The following is a 13,360-nucleotide window of genomic DNA, read 5'->3' on the forward strand; positions in this document are numbered from 1 at the left end:
AATGTTGCAAAGGAAGAAGACCAAGCAAAAACCAAACTTGAGAGTCTAGCGAAGTTGAGAGAGAGCCTTCATGAGTCAGCATATTGTTTAAAATAACTTTATATTAAGTGAAATAACATACTAAGGGGAATGTAAATATACATGAATATATGAATGTTCTAACACAAGTAATAACAGTATTGCATTATAAACTTTGCTTTTCTCAGCTAACAGTTTATAGGCAGTTTAACATTTTCCACAGTAAATGCTCAATTTGTTTAAATCTTCATTTTATATTCAGGAGTAAAGATAAATCTAAATTATTCAAAGCAACACCTGAAATAAAAAGCTACTTCCATAGAACAGATAAATGTTACAGGTTATGTTCAGTCAGAGCTGCTACCTGTAAGAACAGAGAAAGTACTGTAAATTCCCCAGATGCCAAGCACATCATGAAAAGAAGGCAAAGAAAAAAGCCTATTGTTCATTTCCATTTTAACAAGCACTTTTAACAGGTCATCATTTCTGTTAAGACTCACCTTACTGAACATTAAGCACTTAGATGTCAGATGTCTAGTATTATTTAAAATCCAGTAAGTTAAAACACAGTAAGTTCCTCTGTAATCAATCATCAATAATTAATTCATTATTTCTAGAGAGTGAGCTGTTCCCTTTTAAAGGCAGACCATATGTAGTATTCTCTTTACTTACTCATTCCACTTTGCTATCATGTATTAGACCTGTTGAAGTCAGATTATTTGAAGCCCAGTTTTGAGCATACTTGTTCCTAAGCCTTTTATAGTGGGACAGCCTATGTTCTCCTTGTCCCCCACGTTAGGACATCCTGGCAGATCCATCATCTGCCTGAAGTTCCTACACAGCAAAATACAGGCCATCAGAGCTTTCAGAGTTCCTTAGTAAGCTGCAATAATAAGGGATGTGGATAAAACATACTTTTGGTATCTCAAGAATGCAAATATACACAGATACTAATTTCTCTGTAGGAAAAAATGGAGATCTCAATCTTCAGAGAGCATAACAAATACAAAGGAAGTCCTTAAATCTTATTTGGTTGACTTCAAATGACTTTTGAGATAAAATTGGTACATATTTTGAAAGCACCTGGAAATGTTAATAATTTTCTTCCTCAAGAGCCTCTGGCTACAGTCAAAAATAAAAAGCAAAGCTATTGCAAAGCACTACAAATTGGGTGCAACTTAGTTCAGGTCACAGAATGAAAGGGAGAAAAACTTTAAAGAGAAATAAATCACTGAGCCCTGGCTCAGCTACCAGACTACTTAATAGGTTTAGTATTAAAAAAAAAAAAAAGAGAGAGAAAACTCCTCAACCCTCCTCTGTTGGGAAAAGATTACCCACATTGTAGCTTTGTTTTACATGCTACTTTGTAACGCCAAGACGCTTTGTACTCCAAGACACTTCCTTAGTTCTGCTGCCCTCTTTTCCAGCTGCTGAATGTTCCAGTGCCATAGTCTTTTATTTGAATGGAGTTTGTTCAGCTGGCAATGCAAACGTTTCAGAATAGCATCATATCTTTTATTCTGTACCTAATAAAATGGAATAAAGTTCACTCCAAAATTTACTCAAGTGAAACTACTTACAGAGGTGAGTCCAGCTCACCTAAGTGTACATTCTGACATTTGACCAAGTCATTCCATGTTCACTTTACAGCTACTGAGGAGATACAGACATCTAGAAACCCATTCATCTGAGTTATTGCAGATATCTGCTTTAAGACAATATTAATCATGCCCCTCCCACTAAGGGAAGAAAAGCTCTGTCCTGCTAAGAGCTTAAGTGGGGAGTTTGACGTGGGTGTCTGCTCTGCAGATGTCCAAAATTTAACAAAGTAAATCCCACCCAAAGAGTCAGCACCTCACAGCTGTGGCAAAATTTCTTCATGGAAAATTTCAGGCTCCGGGGTTAGAGGTGAGAAAGGAAGAAATTTTCATTATTTGACAAGTGTGTTTGGGTATAAATTAGAATACAAGTGAGGTAACCTAGATGGCTGTAGTAACACCTTCACTGTTGCACTGCATTTAGAAACCTAGTTTTTCTTAGAAAGGCAATACTGTGGCAATTGAGCACTGTATCAATTTTGCCTTCACTGCTGCCTTATGTGGAGAAGAATGGCTGCAGACAACCCTCTGATGATTTGCATTCTGAAATGTAAAAGCATGAAACACTCATCATAATAAAATGGAAATAATGGGCATCCACTCAGTGAAAATTTGGGCTTACTTACCCTAGCTGGAATGGCATATGAGCAGCAGTGTATAATTATTCTTATGTCTGCTTATTGTAACATTGTTAAACTGTATTTAACATACACATGATGGCCTCTAGCTTCATCAGAACTACAACACTGCCGGTGACTTCTGCAACTCCCTAACTCATGTTTTATAAACTACACTGGAGATGGGTTGTCTTCCTTCATGTTGCCTGGCTCTCCACTATAATCCTCCACAACTTTTTCAGAGAAGCTGTCAGATTCACTCATCCAAATGAGCGCTTGCAGGATGTGAACATCACTAGGGGTTGTATGACACTGAAACATTATGATCAATATTACCTACTTTTTTTAGAAATGTGTTTCTAGCATCATTATTGAGAACTGTCTGCAACATCTGCTGAGGCAGGGAGTACTAATATGCTTACCAGACATAGAATCATAGAATCACAAAATCATAGAATGGTAGAATGGTTTGGGCTGGAAGAGACCTTAAAGATCATCTAGTTCCAGCTCCCCTGCCATGGGCAGGGACACCTTCCACCAGACCAGGTTTCTCAAAGGCAGTCCAACCTGTCCTTGAAGACTGTGGAAGCCACAGCTTCTCTGGGCAACCTGTGCCAGTGTCTCACCATAGGCAATTCTGGGTATCTGTCTGACTCATGTATAGTCACCTCTTATCAACCAACCAAATTTAGGTGTCAGAAGTCTGCAGCTGAAACCCACCACTGCAGCTCAACGGAACCTTATCCATGTGTCTAGTATCTCACTCTATTTCTATGCTTATTTATCTTGAGTATTCTTTCCGTAGTCCTGCTGATGACTGCTGGGTATTAAGGTCTCTGACTGTTGACTGTCAGTTTTTATATTAAAAATCAGATTGCTTTCCAGAAAGTACTTAATAGAAAATAATCCCATGAAAGATTCAATTTGTAAACCTGCTTCGAGACAAAAAGATCGTATAATCCAAACAACTGAAGAACAGGTTAACCTTCACTGTTTAATTAAATTTGATAACAGAACATTATTTTTAGGCTGTCTAATTTCACTTTTGATGTAGAGAACTTTCTTAGGAGGATATTGCCTTGATAATAAAATATTTTCTCATATGCTGAATAGCACAGACCTAAAGTGGCTGTGCTTTGCTTTAACTTTTAAAAAGTCTCTGCTGTTCCCTATCACATGAAAAACGATTCCTTTTACCTCCTACATTTTACAATGGGCACTAGAACTAACCTGACATCAGTTAATCTCTATATTTTCAAGCTTCACTCATTAAATTTTGTGGCATTTATTTGAATTTACCACATGAATGATGTGAAGCTTCCAAACTGAAAACTATCTAGACGTACAAAGTATTTCAGTAAGGAACAAAATATAAAACATGGTTCAATTATTTAAAAAAAGAAGGTTTAAACTATTTATCAGAATTTTATTTTGGCAGCTAATTAGAAGCTGCTGCATTATCCCTCATTTAATCTCAGCTCAAATTAGGTTGATTCATGGGAAGTCCATTTTCTTGGTGCAATTGATTCTCTCATTGATGAGTTATCAGGAACCATGAGACAAGTCATGAATAATCAAGCCAGCAGTGGAATTTAAAGTATTTCAAAAGTATTACATAAATAAAAACCTGTGCATTTTGCTTTACCATCATTCAGTGACCTCTTTCTTTTCAAGACATCATTTCAGAAGTTCACAGCTGAATTCCTTCTTTAAGACTCAATAAAAAAGGTTCTTAACATCAATTTTTCTCATGATAGCAATTGAGTTCTGAATTTTAGAAAGACTACCAGTATAAAGAATTTAAGACAGCATGGTTATTGTATGTACTTGAATAATGCATGGCCAGCAACAGTGCATAAATACTTCAAAATTCATTTGCTCTACCTAAATTCTGTCAGATGAACAGAATGTAATTATCTTTTACTCAAATGACTCACCTCAATTTCTTTTCTAAGCTTAGCATGCGTTTTTCTCTCTTTGTCGAGTAAATCTGTTTTATTACTGATGAACTCTTTCAATGTCATGATTTCTCTTTGTAAAAGCATAATTTCTTCCTGCAGATATAAGTCAAGATACAGAAATCCCTTCCTTAAAAAGTTGCAGTGCATCTATTAAACTAATGTAAAATGTCACATTTTAACAGTCTTGCTTCATTAATATAGATGAGATAAAGATGTATAATAAACAGTTTCACATTAACATAATTAATAGTAATTAAATTAATAAATTACAAATTGAAATTGAAAATAATAATTAAAACGATTCATAACATGGCTTACAAAGGTACACATAATTAGGAAGATACACCCTTGATCTGAAATATTCAAACAACTACAACGATACAGGTATTTGAACTCATTTTGGCTGTCTTAATTTTGTTTAAAATGTAATTTATTGGAAAATCAAAGAATATTTAACATAATCATGTAATATTTGAGATAGATTTTTCTTTCTCATGGGGAAGTACAACGTTAAAGAATCTCTATTTAATCATTATTTAAAGATTTGCTTGTACAACTAAATTTTCAGCAATTTACATGAGAAGTGTAACACCCAATCTTCAGTAATGCAACTTGTTTGCATTATGCATCAGAGTTTTAATCTGTGACCCCATTCCAACTTCATAATTGGTTTTGTTCACGTAATGGTAAAGTTTTATGTTGAAAGATTCTTACATGGCAGTTTTTAATAACTATTGCAGTTAGGGTCAAGTGAAAACAACAGTGTAGGCCTAGAATACCAAACCAAATATCTTTTCCTTCTCTCCTTCTTTCTGTTTCCATCTCACCAAATCTACCATCTGTTGGCAAACAGCTCAACTGTAGTTTGTTACCTGACACCAACAGTAAAATACTGTGCTCTTGCAAGAAAAATGGAACAACATGGCAATGTTCCACAGAATTCTAAAAAGTACCCATTTAAGTTTATCCAACAATCCCAAAAAGACCACAAATAGTTTGGCAATCATACAGGTTAATCATATAGTTTATAGTTTACAGCTCTGTAATTTTTTTCATAGCTGAGTTCATTTGATCACATAGAATGAACCTTTCACAACAATATACAGGTAACAATAGCTTATGATTTTTTTTACTGCATACGTGTCAAACATTCTTTAAATAATGTAGCATTTTAAACTATCTATAGTCTCCCCAGTCAGTGCCTCATGAAGCATAAATATATTAGACAAAATAATGTTAGTTAAACTATGCCAAAATTATTTCATGATAAAGGAAAAGAATAGAAGAGGAAATATAGTACCTGCACTTGTTTTATAACAGATCCTTCTGGATTCTGGAGATCATGCATTAACTCCTCTTTCTTTGACTTTAATTCTTGAATAACAGCTTTTTTTTTAGCAAGCTCAATCATAACCGGCATTTTACTTTCCATCTCCCAAAAGAGATGTTTATGAGCCTTTATTTTTTCCCGATATTCATTATTTCTTGCAAATGTCATCTCAAACTCTTCTTGTACTGTTTCTGCATCAAGCCTCAGCTTTAAATTTTCAGAATATAGGGCTCTAACTTCAGCCTCCAGATTTTCACAGTGGTGTTTTGTCATTTCTATGGCATCATCTCGCAGATATATTTCTCTTTCTGTTGTCCTTGTTTCTAACAGAATAGAACCCATTTCTTTTTCTAGTTCCTGGAACTTTGCCTGTAACATATTTCAGTTTCTTTTTTTAGTTAAACACTATAATTCATATTTATTCTAAACAGTCTTCTTTTCCACTTGTTTAACATGGCTTGAACGGAAGACAGAATTCCATCTCCTAAAATCGTCACCTTAGAGGCACAATGCAAGAATATTGTCTTAGATTTCTCCCCTTAGATTGAGTTTAAATATGAAATAAAGTACCCTAGAAATTAATCTGAATTTCTTGTATTTGCAAAATACATAGGACGTGACAGATCAAACTCAGTCCTGATGCTTGTTTATAGCTGAAATCTGATTAAGTTCTAATCAACCAAAAGTAACTAACCATGTCAAAAAATTACCAACAAAACCAAACAAGCACACAGATGGGTGTTTGGGGTGATGGAGCTTCCTAGCCTGTTCTGCTGAAGTTTTTAATCCCACCTTTGTCACAGTAATACTTTATTGTTGGATTAATCACAGCTAGTTTTATCCATCCTCCCCCTTCTCCCTCCCCTCCAAGAAATATGCATCTAGTCCTAAAAATGCCTCTGTATCTTCTCACTGATGAGAACTGAACGACTCCAGGAAGCAGTACTTGAACCTATCATAAGAAATCATAGACTCATAAAATCATTTAGGTTGGAAAAGACCTTTAAGATCATCAAGTCCAACTGTTAACCTAACACTGCCAAGTCCACCACTAAACCATGTCTCTAAGTGCCACATTTACATGTACAACTGAGATGGGAGGCTTCAACTGCTCCCTCAGAAAAGTTTTTTCCCTCTTTGATGAGTACCAAGGGAGCCTAGATGACTAACACAGGCTTAGTATCTGACCTGTAGGTGATGTAAGATAGCTAGAATGAATCCCACCCAACATGAGAGCCAACAGTAGTGCATTAAATGAGAGAATTAGCATCTTGATTTATGTCACCTATTATCTTCTCCCTAATGGAACCATTATGAGTGCTGTGAAATCTCTTACTCAATGTCTTGAACAGATTAAGACATTATTAACTGTTGAGAACAAAAAGTTTCTGTGTAACTTTTAATTTGGAAATCTTGGGCTATAATTTTAGCAGTATTTCAATCACTGCCAGCTACTATTTACTGTGGACAGGAAAGAGAAAGATGTTAATAGCAAAGATCTTCAGTTTTGGAAAGGAAATTACTGTTTTGCATGTCTTCCATGGCATGCACACAACAAAATAGGTGTAAATATAAAAAAAAAAACAGTTCTGCATTTTGACTTTAAGTTGCTAATTACTTAACTTTGTTGTTTGTATGGAATTTCCTAGGGTTTGGGCTTTTTTGAAAGAAGTCTGTGGAAGACAAAGCACATAAATGAGCTAAATTACCTGGGCTCTAAAGTCCTGTGGGATTTTTCTGAGAATAGATACCTTTGTTTAAATTGTTTGATCATAACTAAACTGTTTCAGCATCATCATACTGTACCAGAGGATGGTATATACTTAGGAGAAAGCTTCTTGCGAAGTTTGGCCAGTCAATTGACAATCCTAAGCAGTTTTCATTGCTCCTTCAGAGAAGCTGTATCTTCATGCAAAATTTCAAACATCAAGTGTTTCAGTTGGAAGGCTATTTACAGGTGTTATAATTGGGACTCTACTATTTCCATCTGCATTCTCATGCTCAAAAATGCCTGAATACTATTGGGTCTTCCTTCGGACTTAAAGGTACGTTTCTCAATGAAAATTTGATCTCAAAGGTTAAATAATTGAAAGCTTAATTGATTCTGTGAAAGATTAGAATAGAAATGATTACAGTCTCCACAAAACCTACATGTATCCAGTGATCTACAAAATACTACTAAATAAAACCAGTATTTAATGACTATCTAAGATGCTTACTTCAAATGCACAGAAAAAAGTATTTTGTATTAAAAGTATGCTAAGAAAAAATAGCAAAGTCTGGTGAAAATCTGCCAAAAAAACCCCACACCCACCTGCTTTTAATATCATTCCCCCCTCCCCCCTTAATTTCTTAGGAAATCACAATAAAAATTTCAAAAAGCCCTAGCTTTGTACTGAGTTTCTCTGGGTTTGCTTTGTAGGTGTTGCTCAGTGTTTTTGCGGGTGTTGCTTCATTTTGGTTTTATTTTTTTCCAAAAAGCTTCTGTTAAAAGCAGCAATAATGAAATCTTACTTGTGTTGCAACTTTGCTACTAACATCAGACATACAGAGTTTTGGCTAGGCCTAAATACCACACACGGGAACAGAATAGCTGCCTTACGTTTAAACGCAAACACCGAGAAAAAAAAAAAAACAAAATACCTTCAGATTCTTTTTTCATACAAACACTTCCTCATTTAATGAAAAAAATGAAATTAATTAGGCTACTCTAAGCAAGGTTTATTACCTGTAATTGGAAAAGAACTGTTTTGGCTTTTTCTGTCTCTATCACCTGGGAATGCTGCTGCTCTGCAACTTGTTTTACAACTTGAATTAGTGAAGGAGAATTTTGCTTGGCCATTTTAGGCAAAAGTGCAGGACATGAAAAAAGTGAATTGTTTTATCTTGATTTATTTAATTCCTGTTAATGAAAGAGAATAAAATGAAGGGCTTTTCTATGGAATACCAGATCAATACATTACTTCATTTGGTTCGTTTTTTATTAACAAGAACAGGTTACTAATGGGCAGCTGCTCTAAGGCAGTGGTTGAGAATTAGAACTTCCTTGATGAATTTTATAAAAATAACAATTGCAATGTTCTTCTGGCTTGTCTTCAGGACAGATTCTCAGTTTGTGAGTACAGCCATAGCTTTTTAAAGCACCTTAAGAGCATCTTAAAAGCACGAGAGCATGCTCTCACATTTAGCCCGAATATTTAAACTATTGCGGCTACCATACTGCAACTGCCTGCTGTATTATTAAACTATCCTTAAGATAAACAACAAATCGAGAAAGCTCTCACATGGAAAGTCACAAACTAGTATCATTGTAGAGACGCTCCCCAGCGATAAGAAAATATTTAGCATCATTCTTTTATCTTTTTGAATAATTAAGAAATTCTTTATTAATATAAAAGTAAAATCTGTAATAGTATACAAAGTGACAGCCAACTCTCAAGAAAATGCACTGAGTCGGCACAAGTACATCTTCAGGGCCAATATATTAAACGGTGCTCAGATGGCCCACAGACTCTGCCTGAAGGTTGCTAGTCCTGACTGAAACGCGGACACTGCAGCGCCAGGCGCTCCGGCACGACAAGGCCACCTCGTTCTGCAGCGTGGCGAGGAGGGCGATGAAGGTAAGCAGCGACAGGCTCCCGCTCACAGCCACAGCCGCCCCGCCTCAGAGCCCTCCCGCCGCCGGCCAGGGAGCGTCGGCCAAGGGCCTCCCCCACTGCGGGGCGTTGGGGGCTGAGGGAGTGTCGGAGAACAGCAGCGACTGCGGACGCGGCGTGAGGGGAGCTAGGATGTTAGCGGCTGCCAATGGCGCTGAGAGGCGGGAGAGGTGCGGGAGGAAGGGGTCGTTCGTGGTAGGAGACGGGAAAAGAACGGAGGGAAGAACTCACACTGTCAGGAACGGGTGGGTGCGCCGCAGCGGGGCCTGTAGCGGCAGAGCAGCCTGGCTCTGTCTGTGGCTGAGGCAGTTTTGCTTAGCGTCATTTAGCTTCCAAGTTCCCGAAGATACCTAATTCATTGTATTAACTGCATTTTCTGTCATAATTTGCTAGTATTTGATATAATCTCTGCATACAATCTGTTTATTTCATCCCTGTTTTGAAATGACAGGAGCTGAGTATACTACTTCAGCTGGAGACGTTTCAATACTGTTCTGTATGATGGATATTTTCTGACCTTTTCTGTACCCTTTCTCAGCATTCTGCACCAAAAATAACCCCAGTAATATTTTTCCTTCTTTAGCCTGGTTGAAGGGAAGAAAATGACTGTGTTGATCTCTCTTCATCAAGTCCCCTGTTAATTTTTAAAGATCTACTTCAGCCGTGTTAGACAGTGGCATGGAAAGCCTCAAAAAGAAGTGATTTCTGCAAGTTTCATCAAAATAGGTGCCTGTGTGGGGAAGGACAGGACACTGACATCTCTTCCCTTTGGGAGGAGCAGCCAGGAGGATTTAGCTCTCATCCCTCTGCCCAGTGACTGGTGGAAGGGAAAGCAGGAGGAGTGCCAAGGTGTGTTTTGGACCTGGCAGAAATGTAGGTTTGCTGCAGGAAGAGGAGACAGAGAACGGCAATTCACAGAAAATCACATTTTATGTATTATCCTCTGTTAATGGAAAAAAAAAAAACGCCTTTTATTTTTTCTCCCTTTCTTCAGTTGTCATACACTTATCTGTCATGACTACGATTTTATCACAGCTGAGAAGATGTATTTATTATCATTGGATTCTTGGACAAAGCCTCATATAAATCCCTCAAAACCTCCCCCACCCCCCCGCCCCCCTTGCCCTTTGACCATTGGCCTGTCAAAACATTCAGACTTTTTTTTCAGAAGCCTGCAGAATTTATGGCTGCTCCCAGGGGGAACTGGAATCCCTGGTTTGGGCCTGTGGCCCTGAACACTGGCCTCGTAGCCTCTTTATCAGGATTCTTCCTTCTGAATATGCTTTTTCTTGACTGACTGCCAAATTCTGCACTGGAGCATGCGGTTACAGCTCAGAAAAGGAAACTCAGTCTGCAGAAGTTTAACTTCTTTGTGTTCTCACTCTGTTTTGCTATGCTGTATGTTTCTGAATCTGTTTGAGATTGTGCAAAGCTGATGCGTTGGAATGTATGATGACGGCAGTGAGTTACATGGCAGGGTTAATGATGCTTCCGGGTTTAACACTGCCCAGGCACTTAATCATAATGGTGCCTTTCAGTACAGTCTGTTATTTCCTGTTGATACTGACAGCAGCAAAGGAGGGTCTTGTCATAAAGCAGAAATACAGGTTCCCACTACAATCTTACCTAGAATAGGAATTTCCATCTTGTACAAATCAAGACTGACAGTGAGAAGTGTGATATATAACGCTGGTGGTGTGTGCTTATATCAGATGAGATCTTTCGAGAGTTTAAGAGGATTGTGCTCCTCCGTAAGTAAATTCCTGTGTTGTAAACTTTGAGTTTGTTTATGAAAACTGCATGTACTTCAGTATTTTCATTGTAAGTACCCAGTTCTGTTTCTTCAACCTTGCCTGAATACATCTAAGTTAAGAGAGACTGAACGTTTAATTTTAATCCTGTTTAAGACATTTTTACTTATTTCTTTTTCCTCCCATTTTTTTGTGTTTGCTGAAATTTTGTTACAAATGTGCTCTTATCCCTGCACATTTGGTCTGCTTTAATGATCTCTTTTCTTTCTCTGGGCATCTCTCTCTGGCAGATGTGAATTATTTCTTGTTCTTCTGAGTATCTGTAAGGTAACAATAGGATTCAAAGGTGCAGGAAATTGCCAGCAGTCTTGTGACCAGCGGGAAGGTTTTAGAATTAGATTTCCAGGGTATTTGAAAGTCACTTTTTGGATCTTTTTTCTGTCCTTGGCTGTCTCTTCTCTGCAGCCTGGTTTTATTTCTTTGTTCTTTTCCATATTCACTTTGCTTTTCTCCTTTTCACTATTGTTGCCTTCCTCACTTCTCTCTTCTCATTAACTATCATTTTTTTTTAATTCTCTTTTTCTTGATGTCTGTGCAAGAGAATCTTTTTACCCTTCAAATATTTGTACTGACAGAGTTTCAGGGAGTGAGTGAAACAGCTAATGGGTGGTCTTGGCTTCAAGTTTGTGCAAGTATTTGTTTTGCATTGTGTACTGAAATGAGCAAATGCACATAATCATTTCTGATGTGGGTACGTGCAGTGAGACTTCCCATGGAACACTGGGACTGTAGAGCATGTTACTTTAAACCTGAATAACTGTGAATGCATTTCTCATAAGCTAAAACACTGCTGTGCCTGGCAATCCTCTGCTTTGAGGAGTGGTTTGTTGGGGAACTTAGAAAGCAGTCAAACAGTTTTATTATGAGTGTAAGCAGTTTTACTTCTGACACCACTGACCTCACTAGAACTCTGTGATGCAAAACTGAAAGGTGAATCAGTCCCATTGTTTCTTTGTGTACATCCCAATAATTGCCCCGGTGGACTTTTTGCAATACACACACAGCTCAATAACAGAAGCAATTGCCTCTCCCTCTGCAAACACTTTCCTTCCACCCTTTCTTTGGTGGTACTTTTCTGGGCAAGTATGAGGACAGCAATGAAATATACTTCCCTTCCACTATTGACATATCTGAAGTGGAGGAATAATCTGTTTGTCTACTACAGCCCTCTGTTGTACTGTCTTTGCTGGGGCTAGTAGCTATGCCTGGATAGGGATCATGTCATACTCATACAGGTCTCCCACAGAGGGTGTCAGGGTAGGGAAGGAAATACCCTGATTTCCCAAGTCACAGTCATAGAATCATAGAATCATAGAATAGTTAGGGTTGGAAAGGACCTTAAGATCATGTAGTTCCAACCCCCCTGCCATGGGCAGGGACACCTTACACTAAAACATATCACCCAAGGCCTCGTCCAACCTGGTCTTTGACATGAGTCTGTTTTGACAATGTTTTCATAGCAAGCTCTTGTCTCTAAAATCTATTGTCAATCAGCCGTATGTAAATTGTACTCTGAGCAAAATCAGGAAACAAAATCCTTGGCAGATGCTTTTATCTGCTGTCACATTTTGATACTTTCAGTTCACCTGTTTTGATAGTCACTAATTAATCTCTGTAAGTGTTCAACTTGCAGAAAGCAAAACATCATTCAGGAATATTTTTCTTCCAGTCTAGGGGAAAGAATAATTAAGAAAATAGAGAATGTTTTCTGTAAAACCTACTCTGAATAAAAAATCCATTAAAACCTGAAAGGTCTTTGATCTCTCATTTGAGTGTAGAAACTGGGAATCCATTGTCAGCCATAAAATGCCAAGAAGGACAGCAAGTCCACCATAGCGGTAGGCCTCAAGTACACACAGAAGCAGTACTTTTGCAGGGTAGTGAAGTGGTGGGAGGCCAGACCATGTATGTAGTTACAGGCAAATGAGGACTTGGAACAGGAACATAATGCAGGCAGGCATTCTCTGGTGTGGTTATCTCTGGTAGCAGAGCATGATTTCAAAGGCTTAAAAGATTCTTGAGCCCTTTGTTGTTGCAAAGATATTAATCTTCCTGCAAAGAAATCAGTATTCATGCACAATTTGCTACTGTACAAAAAAATTGTGGTGTTAAATACTCTTAAATATTTATGGGGTCTTACAACTGGTAATAAATCTGCATGTATTCCTTCTAGATCAAGCACTGTGCTTAGTCATGAAATACAAGTTTTCTGTTCAAGCTTCCCAAAGCAGAGAGATCTAGGCTTTTGTTCTAGAACTCTGGAGGCTTGCACTGGAAACTGAAAAATTATTGGAGAAAATATTATAAAACACTTGTGAAAGGATATGTAAAATAGGCTCTCATAGTGACAGAGAGAGGAAGAGACGGAT

General features: G+C 37.6%; 2 protein-coding genes across 3 annotated transcripts in view; one reads left to right on the forward strand and one right to left on the reverse strand.

Moving 5' to 3' along the window:
* Positions 1-1,365: 1,365 nt before the first annotated feature.
* Positions 1,366-8,738, reverse strand: CCDC122 (coiled-coil domain containing 122). Its single transcript, XM_061458174.1, has 4 exons — positions 8,253-8,738; positions 5,495-5,893; positions 4,171-4,287; positions 1,366-1,544 (listed from the first exon to the last, which is right to left on the reverse strand). The coding sequence occupies exons 1-4, from the start codon at positions 8,364-8,366 to the stop codon at positions 1,371-1,373; spliced, it is 804 nt and encodes a 267-aa protein (XP_061314158.1). The 5' UTR covers positions 8,367-8,738; the 3' UTR covers positions 1,366-1,370.
* A 415-nt stretch (positions 8,739-9,153) lies between these two features.
* Positions 9,154-13,360, forward strand: part of LACC1 (laccase domain containing 1) — a 264,433-nt gene continuing 260,226 nt past the window's right edge. The window contains exon 1 of one of the 2 annotated variants that reach the window (XM_061457321.1): positions 9,154-9,297. The gene's annotated coding sequence lies outside the window, so the exon portion shown is untranslated. Of the gene's footprint in view, positions 9,298-10,532; positions 10,932-13,360 lie in introns of those variants that run through there. The other variant, XM_061457320.1, reaches the window with a different exon arrangement.

This window comes from Pezoporus flaviventris, unplaced genomic scaffold, assembly GCF_033815535.1.
Source record: "Pezoporus flaviventris isolate CSIRO_AGI_PZ_B2104156 unplaced genomic scaffold, CSIRO_AGI_Pfla_v1 ptg000025l, whole genome shotgun sequence".
NCBI classification, from domain to species: Eukaryota; Metazoa; Chordata; class Aves; order Psittaciformes; family Psittacidae; genus Pezoporus; species Pezoporus flaviventris.

Bases quoted from the DNA above. Each gene is read 5' to 3' on its own strand.
- CCDC122 (XM_061458174.1), bottom strand. From the start codon at position 8,366: ATGGCCAAGCAAAATTCTCCTTCACTAATTCAAGTTGTAAAACAAGTT. The intron at 5,894-8,252 runs GTAATAAACCTT...AATATGTTACAG, and splicing joins CAGTTCTTTTCCAATTACAG to GCAAAGTTCCAGGAACTAGA. The intron at 4,288-5,494 runs GTACTATATTTC...TTATATCTGCAG, and splicing joins CTGTTATAAAACAAGTGCAG to GAAGAAATTATGCTTTTACA.